The sequence below is a fragment of the Engraulis encrasicolus genome, unplaced genomic scaffold (genome assembly GCF_034702125.1).
Source record: "Engraulis encrasicolus isolate BLACKSEA-1 unplaced genomic scaffold, IST_EnEncr_1.0 scaffold_95_np1212, whole genome shotgun sequence".
NCBI lineage: Eukaryota > Metazoa > Chordata > Actinopteri > Clupeiformes > Engraulidae > Engraulis > Engraulis encrasicolus.
The window spans coordinates 3,196-28,570 of NW_026946313.1; the positions used below are offsets into that span (position 1 = coordinate 3,196).

Consider the following 25,375-nt stretch of genomic DNA (forward strand, 5'->3'; position numbering starts at 1 on the left):
CATGCTACACGGATACATTGACTTTCACTAGCTTAGCGACATATCCCCTCTTTTAACTGGTCTTAAAGCAAGACAATGCTTAACATGAAAAATAAGACACTTTACCGCCTTTATAAACCCCAGCCAACGATTTTAACTGTATTAAGCCCCAAAATAGTGGCATACCCCTTTAAGTTGTATTTCCAAATTAGGTGATATAGAGCATGACTTTATTGAGCTTTTGTGAGCATGGTTTCAAACAGCAAGCCCACCTCTGAATGAAATATTGTAATATTCAATCCCTGCCCTTACCTATGCAATAGATCCCCATCAAGTAGAACAAGTGAGGAGAATGTAAGTGTCTTAAACCGCTTCAACAGTTGAGGGAAAGGGACCACCCTTTGTGTCACTGTCTAGTCCAGTTTTCTTGTTTACTAATCGTAAGTGGATGTTTATTGCATAGGCCCCTTGACCTAAACTTGTTCATTTGTTTAGGCTGCCTTGACCTTTCCTTAAGCCTGACCATCACTGAACCGTATCCCTGTAAGAAATGAATCATGAAATAGCCTATAGTCTGCAAAGTATTTATCTCTTATGGAACTTTTTATACTGTCTAAAGACAGTGTTTTATTCACATTATAGAGACAAAAGACAGGGACATAAGAATGGTTTCTGTCGTTCCGTTGTTTCTTTTTTAAGAGAGTAAGAGAATAGGGCAGATACAGTATGTACTATATCATGCATTATGAAACAGCAATACCAATTCTTTACGGAAAGGCTCCTCCAGTATCCATACGGCCAAAAAAAAACCAAAAAAACATCTTCAGTCAGAGGTTTTCTGTGGAGTCTGGGCACTCGTATGTCGTCATAGGCCCTGAGACAATAGAAACAAGCCAATCATTTTAATTAGATCTACTAATAAATCTTATTTTAATAATTCACATTTATATCAATTATCTTTTTACATATCTATAAGAGCAATGCTTACAGTATTCTTGGCGTACAACATATCCATGGTGTGTCTTGTATTTCCACAGCAGAAACACAGAGAACAAGACCAGGAAGAGTAGTAGCAGTGCAAGAATTGTTCCATAAAATGCCAAGGGATGAGCACTTATTATCCGCTGTGAAGCCTCCTTCCAAGTCAGTTCTGTGAAAAACAATGAAAGATACAGTTTACTGTTCTGTGTGAATATTGAAGCAGCTGTGATGAGAAGGTGGTTAAGAACTGTCCCCTCAGCTATCACTGCATTAAACAAAACTATCTAATGCAGGGATGTCAAACTCAAATTGACTGAGGGCCAAAATCAAAATCTGGAAAGAAGTGGCGGGCCGAACTCCACAAGTATTTTTAAAAATGGACTAAAATTGTGCATGCAAGCACTTCATACTCATAGTTAAATTTCACAGACACTCTTTCACATTATATTTGTTAGTTCAAATGTGTCTACACATCCTGTGACACAGCAAATTTCATGTTCAAGTTCTATTCTGCTATACATTGATGGTGTATGTGGACCAACTGTAATAGACATTTGAAATGATCTCGCAGGCCGAATAAAATGGCTCCGCGGGCCAAATTTGGCCCCCGGGCCTGAGTTTGACATCCCTGATCTAATGGATAACTATTGATTTCCCCTGTCCCTATTTTTTCATGTATAAGTCTATTGCTTTGCGTCAAAGAAGAGAGAGAATTGAGAGGAGAGGGTATGGGTATGCAGTATGTTCATGTGAATGAAAGTAAGAAAATGATTGGTAGGGGTGAGTTCATGCAGGTGTGGGTATGCTGCATATGGTGACATGAGGAAATGGTGTATAATGGACAGCTGGCAACATGGGTGGTGGGGTGGTGTATGTACTGTATATATGGGGGCATAGCGGGGTAATATGGAGTGGTGCATGTAGAGTGTGCACTGTACTGTTCTGTTATGACTTGCCTTGACTTGAAAGTTTTAATGTCCTTAAAAAGGTAATTTGTCTTACAGCACAGCAGAATGACATAAAAACACATAGGCCTACAATAAAAAACACACATACAGTACAAACACAATAGATAGCTAGACATATAAGTTAATATGTAAAGGTAAGGAATGTGTATGTATTGTACATGGTGTATACTGTACTGTATGTTTTGTGAAATGTGAGACAGAAACATCTGAGAATGCTGCCCTTGGATGTGCTGTCTGTTTTGGTATGAAAATGAATATTTCAGATCAATTTATCTATCTAATTCCACTCTGGTAAAATCGAATGGTGCACACTCACTCAATACCAATATATACTTGGGTGGAGAACGTCAACTGTCAAAGCACAAACCAGTGGGCCCATCTGCACAAAGAGCAGAGACACTCTACTGTACAAGAGATGAAACACTTCCATGGAAATGAATGGGGGCGATTATTCATAACGCCAATATAGCATGTGCTTGCCCACCTCTCCGCCAAAAAGAACTACTTGTCTACTGAGCTGTCATTGATCCAATCATCTCGCAAGCAAATGCTGCTCATGCGCAGTTGGAAAATATAGAGAAATAGCTTCCAAATCAGCCACCAAGAGGAAGGACTTACACCGACGGACTTTGAAAAGAGGCTACTTCAATAGAATATGATGCTACATCAGCCAAAATACAGTATACAAGCATAGGAAGCTCACCTCTTATGGTCAAATGGAGCTCATCTGTCTTTGTTGATTTGAATAGACGACTGGACAAAGTAACCTCATAGAAGCAGCTATAGTTGCCCCCATGGGTGAGGTCAGCCTCAGTAAAGTAGAAAGAGGCCGAGTTATTGACAGCCAGCTCAGTCCAGATTTCATCTGAGCCATCAGAGACGAGGTGGAAGGAGCCTCCTGGGTACTGTGACTGGATGGAGCAGACGATGGAGAAGCTTTGACCCCGGGGGACCTCTGGGCCATGTGTCCCCCATGACAGCTCTCCATCTGGGCCACTGGCAGAGATGACAGGCTGTGGCAGGGACACTGGAGGATGAAAAACATATGGGGCGAACAACTGAATGTATTCTATAAAACAGTACAGTGTCATTTTACAGTAGCTCATGCCATACTTCCTTTACCTAATACTTCCTTGTGATATCCAGTAATACTGTGCCATAGTGGATGTGCAGTGTTTGCATCATTTGTGTATGGATTGAAGTTAAATATAATCCATCCATGTTTTTCACATTCTTACCCGTAATAGTAAAGCTGACAAAGTTACTATGGTTGGAGCTGAAGTCTCGATTGGACACTCGTGTCTGATACTGGCAGTAGTAGGATCCCTCATGGACAAAGTCCACCTGACGGATGGTGAAATCAGCAGAGGATCCTGAGGCTGCCTTTGTCTCTCTGTATGAGCCAGAGAGCTGCTGTAGGGTGAATGTGCCACCCAGGTACTGAGTGGAGATGGAGCAGCTCATCTGGACAGGTTCACCAAAAGCAGGATCCTTTCCAGTTTGAAGAGACAGGCGTGGTTTTGGCAAAATAACTGGGAGAGATAAACCATAGAAATCAATAAAATCACAGTAAAGTGTATTTTCAGTGCCAGTGCAATGCATTATTTTCCATGATATATTGCCAAATACTGTGTTTTTGACTGTTTCTTCTGTACATTCCAGTGTCTTACCAACAACATAGAAGCTTATGGAGTCACTGTGAGAGGAAGTAAAGTCCTGTCCAGAAACTTGTGTTTGGTACTGGCAGTAGTAGGATCCCTCATGGACAAAGTCCACCTGACGGATGGTGAAATCAGCAGAGGATCCTGAGGCTGCCTTTGTCTGTCTGTATGAGCCAGAGAGCTGCTGTAGGGTGAATGTGCCACCCAGGTACTGAGTGGAGATGGAGCAGCTCATCTGGACAGATTCACCCAGAGTGGGCTCTTGATTTTCAATAGTAAGATGCGGCTCTGGCAGGGAAACTGGGAAGAGACATTCTGAATGTAACTTATGATATTACAAATTAATAGTTAATAACAATTAACAATCATCTTTTTCACTCTCTTACCTACAACAGAGAAGCTTACAGAGTCACTGTGAGTTGAGGTGAAGTTACGGCCAGATAGTTGTGTTTGGTACTGGCAGTAGTAGGATCCTTCATGGACAAAGTCCACCTGGGGGATAATGAAGGTGGAGGAGTTTCCTGTACTTCTCTCTGTTTTTGTTAATGACCCAGAGAGCTGCTGTAGGGTGAATGTGCCACCCAGGTACTGAGTGGAGATGGAGCAGCTCATCTGGACAGACTGACCCCAAGATGGCGAATTCCTCAATTCAAGTGTGAGAAGTGGTTTCTCCAGTGGTACTGAAAATTAAGTAAGATTTAATCATTATTTTTAAATTATAACAACATTTGGTGTGATAGCCAAGGATATAGCAGTTGTATATAACATTAACATCTCACCTGCTACCAAGAAGCTGACAGAATCACTGTGAGATGAGGTGAAGTCTCGATTGGACACTTGTGTCTGATACTGGCAGTAGTAGGATCCTTCATGGACAAAGTCCACCTGACGGATGGTGAAATCAGCAGAGGATCCTGAGGCTGCCTTTGTCTCTCTGTATGAGCCAGAGAGCTGCTGTAGGGTGAATGTGCCACCCAGGTACTGAGTGGAGATGGAGCAGCTCATCTGGACAGACTGACCCCAAGCTGCTGATCTTCCAATTTTAAGATTTGGTTTTGGCAGTGCCACTTGTAAAAAAAAGAATGGACAACAGTGGGCGTATTACAATTTACTGAACATGAGTTTGAAACAGTTTTTTTTTATGAAGAACTATGAGCAATGCTGTACAATGGTCCAAACAAACAACTCAAACAAATATATATGTTTATACTTTTCTAAACTGGGGAGCGTAGAATGTGTTGTAAATGTAAGTCGAGTTGCAAGAGTCTAATAGATGGGTTTTTTTTTTGGTCTATCAACACGGTGTTGTGAGGAGGGGCAAGACACTGGCAGCCAACCACGTGAGCAAATTTTTTGACCAACTTTTTTCTAACAATTAGAGGTTGAGTTGTGCGCAAGTAGTTTCGCGCAGTCAGGAGAAAACAAAAAATAGAACCCTTATATAGTGTAGCTTGCTGAGACAGGGAGAACATTGCTCATAAGTTAGGTTATTTAACCCCGCACAGATGTTCAGTTTTACTTCTGCTTGTTCAAATAGGTCATTTATGTTACAGTCATTGAAGGTGTCCACAGAGTTTACATAAGCTGAAGGATACATATTGTATCAATATGTAACAATTCAAATGATATACAGTAGGCCTTCTAATGGAAACTAATGGTTTCCCAACACTTAGCCCACCTCAATAATTCTTCACATTACCTAAATACAAGCGGATTCCAAAAAAGTTGGGACACTTGGTATTTTGTGAATAAAATCAAAATGCTGGCATTTTCAAAACATTCAATCCATGCATAAGATGCACAATGGCACAGGGTCAACATAGGAACAGTTAAAATGAGGCAAAAGCATTGTTTTGAGGGAAATATGTGGTCATTTAAAATTCGACCCATGCAACAAATCTCAAAAAAGTTGGGACAGGGCCAATTTTTTTTGTAACACAGGAGGAGTATTTTGAAAGGAACTATATTGACTGCCAACATGAATACACAAATAAAATACCATCACAGAGAGGCTGTTGCACTGATTTTGAGGGACTCATTACTGATCTATTACACAGAAAGATTGAATTATCAAAATTGCAGGCATATAAGGCTTATTTCTGTAATGTAGAGTTCTGTAAAATCATTGCACGAGTTATGAGATCATGACATACCCATCGTCAATAAGCAAACTATGAGACTCCAACAATGACAGCTGTTGAAAAAATGACTATAAACACAACACTTGATTAAGGCACATGATGCAGACATTAAACAGTGTTGCAAGTGGCAAAGCTCGTTCTACATGGACCTAGGAGTCATGTGAAACTGTCCTCTGATTACAGAATGGAAAATATTTCATTCTTTTTTAAAATAATGGAGTCATGCACCCTCCAGGTTATGAAGAAAATGAATAATTCAGCATGATTTAGTGGTCAGTCTGAAAGACAGCATATATGATGGTAAAGGGGTGCAGAGATGCCTTGGTTATGGTCTTCTTACTCATGTAGAGCATTAAAATGAGGGCTGAATGATATATTCAGACTTTAAACAGCATACATAGCTACCAAGCCATTATATTTTGGAGCAAAGCCTTTAGATATTGCCCCATAGTGATGGCAAATTTCAATCTCTACTATGTTCCAACAGTGTGGTTCCATCATAAGAGTAAACAGGTGACAAAATTGTTTTCTTGCAGTCAGGATATGCCACATATTAAGCATAACAAGAAGGTAAACAAGTCGAAGAACACGCCTATCAGTTGAGCTGCTGAAATCATGTCTCGCATATCAAAATATCTATTTTTTTAAAATAAAATCATGCCATCAGTCAAAGTATTTAAATGTTAAGTCTCCTCCCTTGTGTTGTGTTTAGTCTTATCCAACATAAAAAGCATTTTATTGACCCTGTCCCAACTTTTTTGGAATTTGTTGCAGGGGTGAAATTTTAAATTATCACATAATTACCCCAAAACAATCATTGTGCTTGGCTTTAACAACTGATATGTTGTCTACACACAATGCTCTACCTTATTAACATATTGAATGTTTTGAAAATGCCAGAATTTTTATTTTATTCACAAAATACCAAGAGTCCCAACTTATTTGGAATCCGCTTTGTAAGAGACAACCCCTGGATTGAGCTTTTGATTCAACCCCTTAGCACAGAGCCTATGTTATTACCTTACTCTCACCAAAATTGCAATGGCTATGTCTTAATCTGTTACGTAAGGCTATTGGTAATGTCATAGCAATGTTACTATGATGTAGTTGAGTATTTTCAGCATGTAGTGAATAGGCCCGCCGGCGACCCCATCTGCACTAAGAGGCTACTCAAGAATTCAACAGTTCAAAGTTCCATGCACAGCTTCTAGGTGCTGGTAAACGCAGGAGTGTTCAATACTTCAAAAGAAAGAAGTCTACCGCATTTCGCCTCAGTGCGTCATTCGGCTCAATATTATACCTGAGCGAGCCTGAGGACGCACTGAGGCGAAACACGTTGTTCGCTCTAAATAAACGAGCAAAAAGTCAAGAAAGTGTGCGGTACACTTACTCGCTTGCGGTACTTACCAACAGTAAGGTCAATGGAGGCACTCATACTGAAACTAGGAGAATAGGCGCATGAATAATTGCCTTGGTTGGACAAGTCCACATTGGGAAATGTGAAAGTCACATGCTTCTGGTTGCTGGCTGTTGACCTGGTCATAATGGAATTTCCATCTTTATACAAGTGGCAAACAGTTGTGGGACAAATGTCTGATGATTTGGCGCAGCCGAACTCAATGGTGTCCCCTGGCAAGACAGCCGAGTGTGGCATTGTCAGAGATATTTTAGGAGGCTGTTCTGGTCCTGTCGATTATAAAAAAGAGACTGCATTGATACACTGTATTACTGTTAAAAGTGTGTATGGCATGATGTGCATGTGTGTGGGCTCTACTTAACCCTTTCCTAATGTACTTAAAGGTACACTGTGCAGGAAATGGTCAAAAAAGGTACTGCAACTATGCTGCTCATTGAAACTGGGCTGCCTATTGCCAAATTTGATCTTTACATGAAAGTTCACCAAGTAATAAACAAATATTTTTAAGTAAGATCCAAGTACAGTCATTTTTGCAGCTAAAAATGGCTATTTTTGGAAATTCAAAATGGCGGACCATGGAGAAGATCCCCCTTTTCATGTATATAGTGCAATTTTTCCAGTCATTATGAATACTTAGAATTTGATGGTGGTGGTCAGTATTCATGAAAAAGGTAACATTAGTGAATGGGCAGCATGAATTCTGGAAATAAATAACTAAAAATCTCACACAGTGTCCCTTTAAAAAACCCTAACCCTACTTGGCATCTGTACTTGTTCTGTACACTTCCTGTGCACTTTGGATCTGCTAGTGATATTGGCTATGATTATGTCCTCGATTGTACCGTAAGCTGCTTCGATTAAAAAAGTGTCTTCCAAATGCAATGTTATGTTATATAATAATGTATTGTAATTCTACTTACCAGAACAGACCACACTAACGTCTTCTGCGTGGTTGCAATTATGTGTCCCAAAGCCATTATGGGAGCACTCCACAAGGAATAGTTCTGAACCAGAGCAGTGGACATCATCCATCCAGATCACCCCAGTGCCACTGCCAAAGTGGGCTCCCCCAAGGGCAGAAACCGCACATCCACAACCCAGCTGTCTGCACACCACTTTAGTATCATCCATGTCCCAGTCATCATCACACACAGTGCCCCATGTGCCATTGTGGTAGACCTCCACTCTACCTGAGCAATCTTGACTTTCACCAACTAGCCTGACAGGGGCAGGCCCTGCAAGTTGAAGGGTTCACAAAGTTAAAGAATTAAGACAAAGACTCAAACACTTTGCCTACTATTGCTGAGTTTCTAGTTTCATTTGTAGTCACTAACCTGAACAGACCACGCTAGCATCTTCATGGCTACAGTTGCCATCGTCAACACGGGGACACTCTGCTAGGAATCTTTCATCGCCCAAGCAGTGGATATGATTCAGCCAAATTACTCCACTGCCATTGTCAAAGTGGCCTTCGTGGGAAGCAGAAACAGCGTTTCCACATCCCAGCTGTCTGCACACCACTTTACCATTGTTAATGTCCCAGCTGTCTCCACACACAGTGCCCCATTGGCCATTGTGGTAGGCCTCCACTCTACCTGAGCAGTTATTGGTGCCACCAACCACCCTCACAGGGACATTTCCTGTAGGAAGCATAGATGAGAATGTTGGATTCCATACCATTTAGACCTTGTCAAAATAGTGCTTAAACATCTGCCCTCAGTTCTTCCCACACGTTTTTGTACTGTACACACTTGTTCAAACTTAGCATTTCATCTTGCTAGGAAAAGCAAAGGAAATGAAAACCATAGCCAGGCCGTGCCCTCCTAGTGGCGCAACAGCTTCAGTGTTGCTACCAGTAAGGTCAAGAGTCAATGCAAGTACTTTCTGAGTTCCCGCAAATACGGTGAACTCCTCCCACTTTGTTGGGGAGCAAACAATAATTAGCAAACCAAGGGATGGCATTTGGGAAATGCTTTTGAGAAATGTTAATTGTTATGCTCTTGGTCAGACCAAGTCTCGAAGAGATTTGAAAGTGGATGATAATCAGGCTATGACAACCAGTGAAAAATAATTAATGTCAGTATGAATTAGCCTGACGCTCACCAGACCCTTGTGTATTTCTGTTCAGTTTCATAAGCTCACATAAGGGTCTCAAGGACCTTCAGAGTCGCCCTGTTCCAAAACCAAAATGCAGTAGAACCTATCAGGATTGCTGGATTTACAGAGATGTGACGTAGTCAAAGTTTAAACGCAGTAGAGAAGGAAAAAAAAGAAATGTGACAGCTGTTTCAGACAACAATGGCTGCTCGCATGGACTCGTCAACATTAATTCTGTAGTTTTAACTATATTTTCCAATCAATAGTTAAAGTAGCATCTCATTAAAAATGTCGGACAAGTGTTTCCCCAATCATGTGCAAGGATTAAAAAAAAAACAAAAAAAAACACGCCTTTGCTGATGTATGCATATAGCGTTGTTTCACATTGATGTTCGTGGTGCAAGGCAAACCCATCTAGCAAGAGTCAGGTTAAGTATCAATATTAACGGGTACTGAAAGTATGGGTAACAGCAGTCATTTTAGCTGTGGATGTTACTGTTAGCTCCTGACAGAAACATTTTACGGTATACATCATTTAGCATACCGTGAAGGCACTAACCTGAACACACAACACCAGCATCATCACCATGGTTACAACGATGTGTTCCAAATCCATTATGGAGGCACTCCTCAAGTGAACTCTCAGGGCCTGAGCAATGAACACCATCCATCCAGATCTTCCCACTGCCACAGTAGGTCTCCATCGGGGCAGACTCAGCCTCTCCACATCCCAGCTGCCTACACAACACCTCAGCATCATTCATGCCCCAGTTGTCATTACACACAGTGCCCCACTGGCCACTGTGGTACACCTCCACTCTACCTGAGCAGGCAGTGCTCCCAGACACCAGCCTAATCTGTGCAGCTGTTTAATAAGCACAGGTGTAATTGTGGCTCAGAAGGTCAAACGGAAATAAACGATCAATTGATAAACACATACTGTATGCATGTACGTAAAACAATCACATTAAAATATCAGCCATTGTGTTACTTTCTGATTAACTGCATCTCACCAATTTGAGGAAGGCCGGGTCCAAAGAGAGGCACTGCAAAAGGAGAGACATTGCTTTCACTCGGGGTGTTACACTTTGCATGTTCAAGGGTGGTTTATGCCTCGAGATCAACGTCACTGCATCATGATGCAGTGAGCCGCGCAGTTAACGGAGTGAAGCCCCCCCCATCACGCAGGTACTCTGGGGCACCTCCCCGAAATTGTGTCTCGACGCAGGGAGCGACGGCGTGAAAGGGCGAAAATAGGTCTCTGATTGGTCCTCTCGACCAGCCTGCTCCCTCTGTCCTCGAGTCGAGAACAAGCGCTACTTCCTTGTTCTAACCTTCGTCGGTCTACGGACTGTGAGCTCTTCATTAAATAAGTTGCCCGTGCTTTGTTGTTTGATTTATTTACACGAACCAAAGACAACACATGCGCTTGCAAGTTACGACGCTGAAGTTATTTGGACAGTTGAACAGTGGTTCCGAGGTCGAGGAAACATTCCGCTTCGTCCTCGACAAATGAGCCACTTCTTTGTTCCAAACTACCACTGTGGCTGCCAGTGCGATCAAACATGCACGTGATATAAAGATTTAATGTTTCATTTTCATCCTCGTCGAGTCTGTGATGCTAAAAAATAACCGACACGTCTAGTTTACTCTTTGTATTGAAGGCAGTTTCAGTGTGGAATGACATCGCGCAGACCGTGCTTCAAAACAGGGCATAAACCAAAATTAACTGCATCATGGCTGCGACAAGCTCACTCTGTGGCACAAGTAGGAAGCATAACCCGCCCTTTAGTCATTCATCATACAAAATGTGAGCATTTGATTGACAAAAGTCATGGCATTTTTTTTTCAAATGCAAAAATGTAATTACTTGATTTGAAAACTTGATTAAACCAGACCATGCCTCTGAATTGCCATATGATCATGCAATGTTGTATCTATCTAGGCTTACAATATGTGTAATTATCATCTTCGGAATAACAGTTTTTCATCTGATCAGTATAAACATTATGCATTGTGGTTATTTTATACCGAATACATTGCTGTCGTTTTAGTTCCAGTTACCATGTTTTGTCACCTCACCTATTAAAGAAAGAATGCAAAGGAGGAGTCCTGATAAAAGAAAGCACATAACCATAATGGCAAAATGCAGGGACAAATAAGTTTAAATACAAATATTTTCCTACTCAAAACAAAAAAATCATATGTATATGTTATAAATATTGTATCACTTTAATTATGTCTCGGACAGTAACATACCTGTGCGTTGAAAGCAGGACATCGTTTCAATTCCCCTTCCCTTTGACACCAACAGCATGCCAAACAGCTGTGTGCTACCTTTTTCACCACTCTGTGGTTTAAAGTCAGGTGATAATCCCCAAAACCAAAACTGGTGATGTTGTTAGAGGTAGACTGAAATAGGCTGCTTTGCAGCTGCAGAATTTCACTGAGAACACTCAATTCCTGTTTCGATGTTTATTTGGGTGCATGCGGCATACTAACTTAAATTCTCCAAAAATGAAAATAAAAATGGCAAGGACTAGAAGAAGTCTTTGGTCCTGAAATTTCATCAGTTATGTCATTGTATCTCTTTATTGGTAATGAACATTGTTTGAGGTCAATAATGTGATATTTATATTACTGCACAATAATGTTTCAATTTAACATTACCCAGGAAATGAAGTAAAGTGGCAGATTTTAAGAAGATGCCTTCCCAATGATGACGCATGTGTTTGTAAAAACAATCGGGAATTAGGCCATGGGAAACAATCTGATCCATTTTTTGCATACTAAGCATGTGTTTTTCAAAGTGCACTGTCCTGAAATAGAAAGGTAAGTATTAGTCATTATTACTGGCTGACTAAAACTTTGGTTTTTAACCTGGGTTTCCGGGCAACATTAATAAGGATAATGAGGCAAAATTAAATCCAAATGAATATGTAGTATTAGTCACCATGTTAAATGGCATAGGTAGGCTGTTGCATTTACATCAGTTGTTTTAGTGTGTATACTATATACGGGTAGAATTCTGAGTTCGGGGGGGTTGTCTTGGACACAGGGCTTTAAGAAAAAAAAAAGTTAAAACCCATTTGCCTGACAATGCCATGGTTGAAACATTAGGGAAGGGGTTCCCAAACTTTACCATGACAAGGCCCCCCATATACCAGTAGATTCCAACCATGCCACAGTGTTATTTTTCTCTGCACCGCCTTTCCTAAGTCAAGATGTGCATCCCTAAATTCATGCAACCAACAGGAAATGTAACATATGAAGCAGTGTTCAATATGGCATGAATGAGGCCATTTTGTTTAGAAATACTGTACATTTCCTTTCAACTGCTGCGTTAGGCCACTCTACTGCGACACCCACCGTTGAAACTCCCCCATCTCTCTCTGTCACATGCTTCCCATCACCCTCAAGCTGTCCTGTCAAACAATAAAAGTGTAAAACCCTAAAAATATACAGTATATATAGAATATTCTAACAAAGATTCAAAAGACTACTTTGAGATTGAAAGATGATAATGGACATTTTTGTTTATTTGTTGTTTATTCCTTTATTGTTGATTTTGTGTGTGTGTGTGTGTGTGTGTGTGTGTGTGTGTGTGTGTGTGTGAGTGTGTGTGTGTGTGTGTGTGTGTGTGTGTGTGTGTGTGTGTGTGTGTGTGTGTGTGTGTGTGTGTGTGTGTGTGTGTGTGTGTGTAATAGGTATGCATTTGTCAAATTTGACAATAAAGCTCACTTTGACTTGGATTTTGCACAAATGTTTTAATTTGTTTTTAGTTGTTTAAAGCATACCACTCATACAACAGGCACAGGTGCTTACAGCATGTTTAAACATAATCAGCAGATGCGATACATGTGACGTGCGAAACACGAGACACTCTCTTCAGGAACACCTCTGCATAGTTCAGATAGCATAAATCTGACATTATTTAATCAAAATCATCATTATCGGTGACAATTTAGAATAGCAGTACCTTAAGAAGCCTTATAAACACGTTATAAACATGTATTAATAAAATAGTCATTAAAAAAATGTATATTTACAAATGTTTGTAAATGATTAAGTACCAGCCTACAGCTGCACACTGGAGTGGGAATCGGTGTCTACTGGATGAGTTTGATGTGTGTGTTTGCCTGACAGACACTACTATATCCAGTGGTTTCATCTCTTGCACTTTGGAGGACAATCTTCCAGGACTGCTGGGCTGTGCTCTGTCTTCTGTGTTACCATAGTATTTCTAAGTCATTTATAAACATCTGTGAACATTTTGTTGATTATTAATGAATTATTTAGAAAGAGTTTACAATGTTTTAGGGACCATTGTGGGTGTTACAACAACAACAACAACAACAACAACAACAACAACAACAACAACAACAACAACAACATGTATTTACACAGCACAATGTTACAACTATACAGTTGACTCAAAGTGCTTTCAAATACATCTACACATTCTCACATTCACACACCAGCTCTAGGGGCTGCCAAAAAGGTGCCAATTGTCCAGGGTCCACAAGACAATGCTTACACAGACACACACAAATACATCATTAAAGCAAAAGCAAGCATATTTAGTCCTGTTATATATGGCATACTCTACTGTGGTCTGCAACAAACACATGATGATATTATGCGTGCTTCACTGGTCTTCGGTCAATTTAGAAGAGTTGTCATAGGTTGTCATTGGCCCTGAATTAAAAGATAACAAACATGATTCAGAAATTAATGTTATGGTGGCCTCATGTATTAGGCACTTGGATGAACTTTCAGAAAATTAATACCATAGTGAAAGTGAAATGAGAAAAAATATGTACCTACATACAGTACATACTTAGAAGGGAAGAAAGAGATACTTACAGTACTGTGAGTTGTTCATCATATACATATGCTGCTTCTTCTTTTTCCTCAGCCAGAATACAAAGAGTAGGACCAATGAGAGTACAAGTCCAGTTATCACAGTTTATTATATGGTTGTGACGTCATCTGTCGAATGCTCCATTCATTTCAACGGGGCTCCCCAACGTTCGGACGTGTGTTATTTTTCGATAACGGACGGGTTGGTCTATAACAGACCGCTGTCAATGGCAACAAGACTTTTCACTGCTAAAGCGACTTTTCAACAAGACTCTAATCAGCTGCTGTGATAGACAGCGTTGTCCTGGCTACCGCTGTCAATGGCAACAAGACGTTCACTGCTAAAGCCACTGGCTTGTATAGGCCTACAAGTCAGTGGCTAAAGCGAATGTTTCATATCACTCCGCAGGGGGTCCGGTCTTTTGTCACTCTAATCAGCGGCTGTGATAGACAACACCTGTTGTCCTGGCTACCTAGCTGTTGCCTAGCGGTGTTCCACAACGGCACTGTTTTGTTTTGCGCAGCAACAATCTTAACATTAAATAGGTCTAAAGAAATGTCCCCACCATGTGTGAATCATTTAAGTATATCCATATAATAAGCGGGTTAACTTTCGACGAGTCGGTCGCTTTGTGGAATAGCAGCACTTCAGAGAGAACAAGACCCCTCCGCTCCGCGTCGGGGTCTAAAGATTCTCTCTGTCGTGCTGCTATTCCACGGTAGCGACCTTCTCGCCGAACGTTAACCCTTACGTAATAAAGGGGGCGTAGTGTAGATGACCAGGTCAGCTCTAGAAAACAGGAAAGTAGTAGTCATATCAGTAGATATTATAAACAAGTAGTATGTCAGTAATTTGAAATTGTAGGCAGGCAATCAGCAGACCATAGCTTCCAAACACTTACAGATTACTACTACGCGTTTAAAGAGGTTATGAAACGAAAACAAACGGTCATTCCCATTAAAGCCTTGTTTTTTCTGATAGCATCGATGAGACTTTGAACCCAATCATCCTGGAGGAACTTGTGAAAATGGCAACTCAAAGTGTGAATTCTGTGAAATTTGGTTTGACTAATGAGCTGGGCTGTGACGGCGTAGAGGAAAGTCCCTGGTTTGCTAGTATGGTGATCTGAGAAAACAACGCACATTTGATGGACCCACATCTTATAAAGGAACCAAAATTCTCATACATACAAACATCAGCGAGTCGAAAAACCACACATCCAACCTCATGAGAAAAAAACAGCAGCACAAATCTATTTCAGAGGCACTGATACATCTGCAGAAAGTGACATGTCTGACAGGCGAAGTGACGATTGTTGACATAGCCTGACAGTTCGTTTTGTTTATGGTTACGGTTGCTAAGGGCGCTTTGCCATGACCCAAATATGACGTGGCGTGTGTATTTGTTGACAAATGGGGGGCATTGTGATTCAATTGTGCGATATAGTGTGATTGATTTTCATGTACATGCAAAAATGTCATCAACTAGAGAAAAACGGAGGTATTAGGCTGTTGGAAAAACACCCTAGATAGCCTGAGTCCTCAACATATTTTTAGCGTTTATCATTATTATTATTTTTTGTGCTCAAAGTCACAGGCGTCGCGTGTCCCTCAGCCTGACTATGAGGACGAGGTGTGTCCAAACGTCAGCCACACGTGCACCACAATACTAAAAACAAACAATCAAACGCTTCAAAGTAGGCCTACGCTATATGCATCTCCGTTTATTCGCTAAGCTGTGAGTTGGCTGTCCTCGACCGAGAGCACCACGGAGGCTGAAGCGCGGATATCCTCCCAAAACCAATTTATTGACCAGTTGAATGGCAATCAACAAAAAGTGCATATCCCGAGAGCATTCACATCGTTTTGGCATGTAATGTGCATTACCCTTTCCTGAAAACAACATACAAAGCAGATGGACAAGGTAAAACGAGTAGCCTAAAGCAAAGCAGTGCAGTCACTTGTCTTCGTGCCCGAGCAGTTACAGGGGCAGTTTCAGACTGCACGTCGGCGATGTCAATTGTTGGAACTGCTTGAGGCAATAGCATTCTCTTCAGTCCAACCATGCCCGCGATCTCCACATTTGTGGTGAAGCACGAGGGGTGGAAATGTGCCGAGCACAACAGTGACCACAAGCTTGCTTCAAAACCACGCCGGTGCGTGCGTACGAATTGGATCCACAGAGCCCTTGTTTTAGCCTTCTCCTTGTCGGCCACAGTTCCATCATTCTTCACAGAAGGGAACTTGTGCAAAGATATTCCTTCTATCAAGTAGCCATTTTTGCAGCCGGCACCGTTCGGCCCTCCAGCAACACACTGCTTGACACTGCGCTTTGTTTTGGTACTAGCCGCCATTGATCTGAACAAGGTGGAATGAGGTGAACTTTCCCCTTCTATGTCACGCATATCATTTGCATAAAATTTGCATGTCGCGAAAAAAAGTAGACATAACACTTTTTAGGAACGTTTTAACATGACTTTTAGGACAAAAATATCACCCAGACAATATCCCATTTTATTCACAAGGCTTAGAACTTTCAGAATCTGTCCTGGAAATGGTCAAATTCCTTTACTTTGTGTTCGTTTCATAAACCCTTTAACAGTGCATGTACTACACCACCAGCAGATGGCACTGTTTAGGGCGTACAGTAAATGGAGACGTAATCGGGACCAACTATGCATTTATGAGTTAGCCTTAAGCATTGAAGTAAAAGGATGATCTGGATCTACTGTCTCCTACTTCTGTAATGTTTCACTACATACTTTTTGCTAAGTGAAACACAATAAATAAATAAATAAAGTGACATCACAATACCTCTAATTTTTATATGTCATTTGTTCTCGAAGAGGTGAAATGACGAGTGGTTTGGGCATGTGTGGACAATATAACCTCGTAGAAGCAGCTGTAGTTTCCCTCATCAGAGGAGTCTGCCTCCGCAAAGGAAAAAGAGGCTGACTGATCAACTGCTGGCTTGACCAAAGGTGGGGTATAATGGACTGCCTCGGTGGGGGAAAGAAGGGGAAGAGACGGGGAAAAGGGGGAAAGAGAGAAAAGAGAGGAAAAGAAAGAATTTATTTTCTGTTTACATACAGACTAATATGAGAGCTTATACGTCCTTCTACTCAAGTTTTCAACTGTATTTTCTTTTTAAAAACTATATAAATAAATATATACATTTTTGTGCTGCATTGTATGACACTCTTGCCAGGATTTGCACCTGGATCTTCCACCCAACGGATGGCTGTGTTACTTACACCATAAGAGTTGCGTGAAAATAGCACCAAAAATGTAAATTAATGTATAATCGTGTAATTATTATTATATTAGGTGTAATATGCTTTATACTTACACAGAAATGATATAGTGTATCATTTAATATCCCACTGTCCACCTATCCCACTATCCAACATCCTCATAGCCTGATAAACCAGACTAAATGTGGATGTCTAATTTAAAAACAAAACATTTTGCCGTTTTGCCGCCATTTTGCCGTCCAGCGGGTGGCGCTGGTTCACCAGGCTAACATCCTCACTCAATTTACAGAACAAGGCAGTTGCATGGACTGACTCCTTCCAATCTATAACAGAGTCCTGAGGCAGGACAGGACAGTACAGTACCAGGACAGTACCAACGGCCCATCAGTTGAGTGTGGCCTGAGTGTGGCCTGTGCTGTTTTCCGCCGGGTCACACTGTGCACAAGTGTAATGGTAGTCATCGTTGACCTGCCGTTTCCGAGGAGGCTCACCCCTGCCACTCACACCTGAAGAGATTGAGCGAACCGCTGAGATGGAGTGGGCTGAGAGAGAGAGAGAGAGAGAGAGAGAGAGAGAGAGAGAGAGAGAGAGAGCTCATACTTTACAGAGCTCCCAAGTGGTTTACTGCTGTTATTTAATACTGTTTGGTGAGAATTTGGGGTGGCATACATTTCTAAATCCACTTTCAGGGTTGCATCACAATTTGGCACACTGAAGGTAGTTGGCACTAAACCATCTAGGTATGTTAGGCAATTGTTAAGTTAAATGTAGGTCCGGCATAGGTCATTACTATCATCCCAAACTATTTACAAGTAGAACTGGTGCCTGGCATTGTGTTGAGCTGCAAAGATGGCGTGGGCTTCAGCGCTTACAGGTTAAAGGCTGAGGACCTAGCTTATAGATAGTGATGGAGCCCAGTAGTATGGCATCATAGTGGCCAGTCTCGTGTCCTTAGCCTAACAGGAAATAGCAGGTATTGTCTCCAGTGTGGTCAGAGAGATGGTCAGAAGTGGCCATGCCTCCACAACATCACAGTTGAAAGCTAGATGTTCTCTCTCTCTCAGCCTGTGACCCCTGCCTCCCTTGTGATGCATCATTGCCATGACCAGCAAAAGATAGTGTATTTGTAATAGTGGACTGGAGAAAAACCGAAAACAAAAATATAGGCAGGCACTAATAACTAATAACAGATAACACTAAACTTATTGCACACAAAACCCTGAAGTGGACTGGCATCAAAATGGCACTCCTTCCATTATAAGCTTACTGTTGAAAGTGCCCGAGCATACCTAAGGCAGAGGCCATGGCAATAAGTGGTGGATTTTCCTGCTTTCGTCATATTTGAAATTAGATCCAGCACAGTTACACCAAAAGATGGACACATGCTACAGCAGAACTGTAGCCTAAGCTACTATGTCAAATCAAGCCACTAATTGCCCACAATATGCCTAACCATCAAAATGTCTGCTTCATCATATCGTTTTACTTCAGAATTAATCAGGCACTACAGATAAGTTCTGTGTGAAAACTGTGATACGTTTTGTTTGCTTTTGTGTCGCAACTTCTAATGCCCTTCGTGACATATGATCTGTTTGATTTTACATTCGTCCAGCATTTTGAACAGTAAGAATAACATAATCACAATGTTACTGTACTATTCCGATCACACTAACGTAAAGGGGATAGGCCTACATGTAACTAACATAAAGGATAGTTTATTATCAGCGTTTGTTTACATGACGGTTCCATTCATGGCTAACATAACTGCTCTCCTGTGGTCCTCAGCTAGAATTTTGAACCGGCAGCTACTCTGGACTTTACGGTCCCATTCACTTCAATTCATTTTTTCGAAGCCAGAACAGGTTTTACAGATTTTGGACAGTGCCGACGCCGCTGTTGTTGTGCGAGGAAAACAACACTTGTGTCGGACGCTACACATGGTCATGGAACGACATGCTTAACAAGAATGACACTTCTTGTGTCATTTCAAAGATAATTAAAGGGCAGTCATGGGTGAGCGGTTAGGGCGTCAGACTTGCATCCCAGAGGTTGCCGGTTCGACTCCCGACCCGCCAGGTTGGTGGGGGGAGTAATCAACCAGTGCTCTCCCCCATCCTCCTCCATGACTGAGGTACCCTGAGCATGGTACCGTCCCACCGCACTGCTCCCCATGGGGCGCCACTGAGGGCGGCCCCCTTGCACGGGTGAGGCATACATGCAATTTTGTTGTGTGCAGTGTGCACTTGTGTGCTGTGGAGTGCTGTGTCACAATGACAATGGGAGTTGGAGTTTCCCAATGGGCTTTCACTTAAAGAAAACCTTTTTCACAATGGGACTTCTCATCTCTTTGCATGTTAACTGTGCCATCACTGTAACAAGTTTACAAGGTGCACGGCGCACAGCTGTATATGCATACAAAAAAAGAAAAACATTTCACGATGTAAATGTGGAAATAATTCACATCAAAGTGAAGTGTTATTACATATGGCACCATGGTAATCAATATGTGTGTAAGAACAAGTGAAAAAAACAAATTGGTCAGTTTGTCAACGAGGACACAAAAGATATGCACCATAATACACAGTATGCATCACACCGTGCTTTTGAATGATATGAAGGACAAATACTGACGGCACAAATGCCTCTTCCCTCAATAATGCCACATGTCATATCACTCAAGCAACTTTATCTTCATTAGCTAATGTGGCCACAAGGGGGCGATATTGTACGCTGACACGCTGAGACATTCGGAATCTTACAACTCAATCCAAACCATAGGCATAGCCTTAGAAAGGTCTCTCTCTCTTCTCTCCATGGCTGTTCTATTAGCAATAAATACACTAAACGCCCTTAAAAATGCCGTAAACCTCCATAACGTTCTGTGTTTATGCTGTGCAAGAGACTAAGACGAACTCTACAGTTCACTGATGAAAAGCCAACTGCAACTTCACATTTAAGTGTTTTCCAGTTCATTTTCGAGGTGAACACATTTCTCTCACCTTTGGTGAACTAAAGCAGTCAAATCTCAATCATTGCTGATCCTACACTGATTTGTGTCTTAGGCAAGACCCCCCCTCATGTAGGCCTATGCCATGTGTGATGAAGAGGTCCGCACACTGGAAATTAGCTCCAAAAATGTCATTTTTACAAACGGCAACGTTTCTATCCAACAGGGGGATCAGTCACACTGTTTACCACTTTTTGTCTGGCACCATGGATAACTGCTTTGTGGATGCGCACACCCCAACCTCCAAAGGCCTATGTCATGTGGAAATGACTCCTCTAGTTTCCAAAAGTAAAACTCCAGTAAAGGAGTGATTGATTGATTCATTAGAGGAGTACTACCGGTATGTAACTTTTTCTAGCTAATTATTTATTTTAGTGCTGTTAGTAATATATATTGCAACTTGGTCACTGTCATTTGCGAATTTATAACAAAAAAAGCTCCCACACACTGTTCACATTTGCATGATTTACTGCGACATTTAGAAAACTTCGCAGTAAACGTCGAAAATGTTGCAGTAAACCATGCAAATGTGAACAGTGTGCGGGATTTTTCTTTGCTTTAACATTGGTGACCCAGGGGTTCCACTCCTACGCACCTGAAAAAGGGAGTGTGCAAGAATTCTTCACTTACTAAACATTTGCAAATTTATATCAGGGGCCACGTCTTCAAAATCACAAGTCAGAGGATGCTGACAAGTGTTATGAGGGTCAATGAAGGTCAATGAATCACATCTGTAGTCGATGCACACTTGCCAAATAAATTGATACCGTACCAGCCTGAACTGGTATGCTGCCCACCATGGTGGGTAGAGGAGCTACCATCAGTGTGTGGCATAGGGGTGATATACCCATGGCCGTAACTACCATTGAGGACACAGAGGTCATGCCCTCCAGTATACAGTAGGTCCATATGTAAGTTTTAGAACATTTCATATATTTTTCCATTTGGTGTTTTGTTTTGTTTTTTTTACTTCTAGGACCCCCCCGAATAAAAATCCACCTGTTTCCATTTTTTTCGTGAACATTTAGTGGCAAATTCAAGATGGCTGCCATTGTGTGTAGAAATTTCACCATTAATGCCGTTTTAAGGTTCAATTGAACTTTTTTTATAATTCCAGGGCAACATTGAATAAAAAACAACTTATTTTCAATGTTTTCCTTCATTTTTTGTGGCAAAATCCAAGATGGCTGACATAATTTATGGCGAAATTGGCATATTTCATATTTTGAAGTCTATAAAGCCATTGTCGACTTGTTTTGGTAATATTTGTTACATGAATGCGAAGTCAGCCATTACATAAACTAAACCCATTACAACATTTTGGCCATTTTGTTTAGCAAAATCTACATTAATGGTGCTTTCAGGTCTATAAATCAATAAATGATACTCTACTCTACTCTGAAGCCATTCATTTGTGAATTCGAGCACAGAGGATTCCGTGCTGGTCCAAATTATTGTTCCAACAACAATTGCTATGAGTCACTTCATGTACAGTAGGCCTACCTATTATGCAGTACTACCTGTACAGTAATATGCACATTCACTGGATTGGCTGCTTATATCAAGGAAAAGGGCTATAAAGTTGCTTCAAGGTCGGCCTCAGCTTATCTGAAGGCTGTGAAACCGTATGTTCTATCCGGGATGTTGCATTCCTCCAATGCCAACAATCTTGCCATGCTCTCTGCTTACAGAACTAGGCTCTCTGGTATGACAGTCAGAGAATATCCTCAACTCTAGTGATGGGTCATACCCTGATATGGTCTTCCCTACGGTAAGCCCACTCATGTGCTTCACACGCTTTGAACATCCCTCATATAATTCCAAACTTACTTAGGCCTATATCATCCATGGTGTCTAATATTATGCTTCACCCATCAGTAGCATCCATTGAGATCACGTCTCTGCGGGTCTGTTGTGGCTCATCCGGTTGGCATGCCTATGTTGGCCTCACAGCAAGTCATTCCAATTCTGAAGCCATGTGTAGTGAAGAAGAGGAGAGTGGGCTCACACGACTTGGAACCAAGGCCTTCTGTTATTTGAACCCAAACCCAAAGTACTACCACATGTCATGACTCAAGGGGGCTTGGCTGTCCTCCCTGCTGGTTCCTTGGTCTGTCTGTGTTTCAGGTGCAGGATTGGCAGGTGCGCTGACTGCTGTTTGCTCATGAGTGGAGATGGTGCATAGGTGCCCCAAATCCCTTTAAAAACCAGTCTGCTCCCACAGCAGACAGCTGCTGCAAAGAGATAATAGCTTGTAGAATTTTGGATGAATTATACTGTCTTTGCAGTGACAAACAGGTGGTTTAGCATACACTGTTGGAGGTTTCAATACTGAGTGTCTTTCTGTCTCTGCCAATGTGCATGTTGATAGTTAGGCCTGCTGTGTCTGATAACGGGTGCCTGCAGAAGACCTTGGCCTTACAGAGAGCCTTTGAGACAACAGGAGCCATCCGTATGTTTTAATATCTATAGCATACGTGTCAGAACACTCAATTGTAGTATACCGTACGTGTCAACTTTTAGTATACGTGTCTGATTTAGAGGTGGACTATATAAACTTGTTCCACCATTTTGTCCTTTGTCATTTTTCGCGATGCTGTTCATTGAGAACCTTACTTTGACACGAGACTTTGTCATTTTCTTTTTACACTCTATTTTTCTTTATTTCCTTACTTTTTCTTAACTTTTTGTAATATCACTTTTTCTACAATAAATTGTATCCTGATTTGACCCTTTTAATTACGAAGACGTCAAGACTTATCTTATTTTTGTGAGTGAGTTAGTCAAACACAACGCAGAGTTACAGCCTTCAATTTTTGTTGGAGAAGAGGATTTTGGAACACCTCCAAAATCTAACAAGCTGCAGCAAAGTTTTGAAAGCTGCAGCAAAGAGACGGGTTCATTGGCCTGACAGTGAGAGCACACCCACGATCCTAGTAATGGCCACACTATCATACACGGACCTTTGTGAGACCTTTGGCATCATGAGGGACCGTATAAGTGGCACAAGTGTGAATCTTTTATTAAAATAATTGACATAAAAATGAAATGAAACTGGCTCCCTCAATGATGCTGCACATTATTCTGTAATGTTGGGAATTTCACGAAGGTGGTCCTCTTGCCCATTCTTTTGGACAGTTCTTCTATGAAATGAATTAATAGGATTTTCTTTCACTTTCTGATCAGTCTAGAGAGTTTAGTTGGAGGCAACAGGCCAACTTTTTGCAACTAGCCAATTGCTAGACGACATGTGCGCACAAGATTTACAGTGTGTCACCCCAAATTCCAGATGCTCTTCCTATGAGACGAAACATTTAATGTAATGACAGTTATGTGCCTATCAAAATATTACCAATAGGCGTACAAGATAGCATAATAATAGCTTAATGAAAATACCAAATGTTCATATTTTGCTACAATGTTGGCCATCTTGGATTTTGCTTCTAAAAATTGGAAACAGATTGTTTTGTTTTCAGAGGGGGTCCTAGAAATATAAAACACAAACTAGAAATGCATTCTCACAGAAAATGCTGGAAGCGGGCTTGCCTTTTGGGGCAGAGATGAAACAAAGTACTATTGAGAAAACAAAGCTAAAAGAAATCTTGGAAAAACTCCATCCACCCCGGTCAGAAGTTATGGGCCAAACAATTCAGCCATCTTGGATTCAGCCATCTTGAAAGTGTTGTAGCTCTGCGTTTTGGGGATATACTAAATGACATACATGGTATTTTAAGTTGGCTAAGGAACACTGCATATGATATAATTTTGAAAATCAACATGGCTTCCAGCGGGATTAGAACTCACAACCTCCATATCTGTAATCCAACCCCTTTGCCATTGATATTAAATGACATACAATACATGATATTTGAAGTTGGCTAAGGAGCACTGCATATGATATAATTTTGAAAATCAACATGGCTTCGACTGGGGTTCGAACCTCCAACCCCCATATCCCTAATTCAGCACATTTGCCATTCATACTAAATGACATACATGGCATTTTAAGTTGGCCAAGGAACACTGCATATGATATAATTTTGAAAATCAACATGGCTTTGACTGGGATTCGAACCCCCAACCTCCATATCTGTAATCCAGCACATTTGCCATGCATACTAAATGACATACATGGCATTTTAAGTTGGCCAAGGAACACTGCATATGATATAATTTTGAAAATCAACATGGCTTGGACTGGGTTTCGAACCCCCAACCTCAATATCTGTAATTCAGCACATTTGCCATCCATACTAAATGATATACATGGCATTTTAAGTCGGCCAAGGAACGCTGCATATGATATAATTTAGAAAATCAACATGGCCTCGGGTGGGTTTCGAACCCTCAACCTCCATATCTCTAATGCAGCGGCATGCATTACCACTAAGCCAAGCAGCTAATTGTCATGCATAGTCCAGCAAGACTATATTACATTGCATTGCAGAGCTGAACAATAGACTTCTAGAATGCTTGCTCGCACCTGCTCGTTAAGAATGGAATCTTGAGACAGTGACAGTTGAAATGGAATCCTTCACTGGCTGCACCTGTTGTGATTGACTGAAAGACAGTTAGTATTGAGCCTTTAACAGGGGAGAAAATGAGAATGAGTTTTTTGTCTTTACAACATCGTTGTAAAAAAACTAAAAGGGGTTGGCACGTGTCCTTTTCACAGATCGGAGTCATGCTTGTGATCTCTCTAACAGTCTTTGAATGAAGTTTATAGGTTAAATTTTTCAGGCACAAATGGACCTCCGTGTGGGACATGCGCTGATCTCTTGAAAAATGCACTTTTCCAAAGACTGGGATTCTCCATAGAGCCAGGTCTGTTTTTTTTACAAACCTGCCATTTAAAAAGTATTGGGAGTTGGGAGATGAAACTTTGACAATTTGGAGACATCCCATAGAGCTCGCTAACAACGCGTCAACTAAACTTCTAGGTGAAAGTGTTGATGTTTTATGACCGAAAAAGCCTCCTACACTCTAATCTCTAGAGTGGCGGAACTG

The 25,375-nt window shown here is 41.2% G+C and overlaps 1 protein-coding gene across 1 annotated transcript; it reads right to left on the minus strand.

Moving 5' to 3' along the window:
* Window positions 1–806: 806 nt before the first annotated feature.
* LOC134445050 (immunoglobulin superfamily member 1-like) lies at window positions 807–11,525 on the minus strand. Its single transcript, XM_063194170.1, has 13 exons — window positions 11,504–11,525; window positions 9,804–10,109; window positions 8,482–8,787; window positions 8,068–8,382; window positions 7,138–7,416; window positions 4,369–4,656; window positions 4,208–4,269; window positions 3,995–4,150; window positions 3,599–3,686; window positions 3,167–3,460; window positions 2,632–2,955; window positions 968–1,129; window positions 807–853 (listed from the first exon to the last, which is right to left on the minus strand). The coding sequence occupies exons 1-13, from the start codon at window positions 11,523–11,525 to the stop codon at window positions 807–809; spliced, it is 2,649 nt and encodes an 882-aa protein (XP_063050240.1).
* Window positions 11,526–25,375: the final 13,850 nt, after the last annotated feature.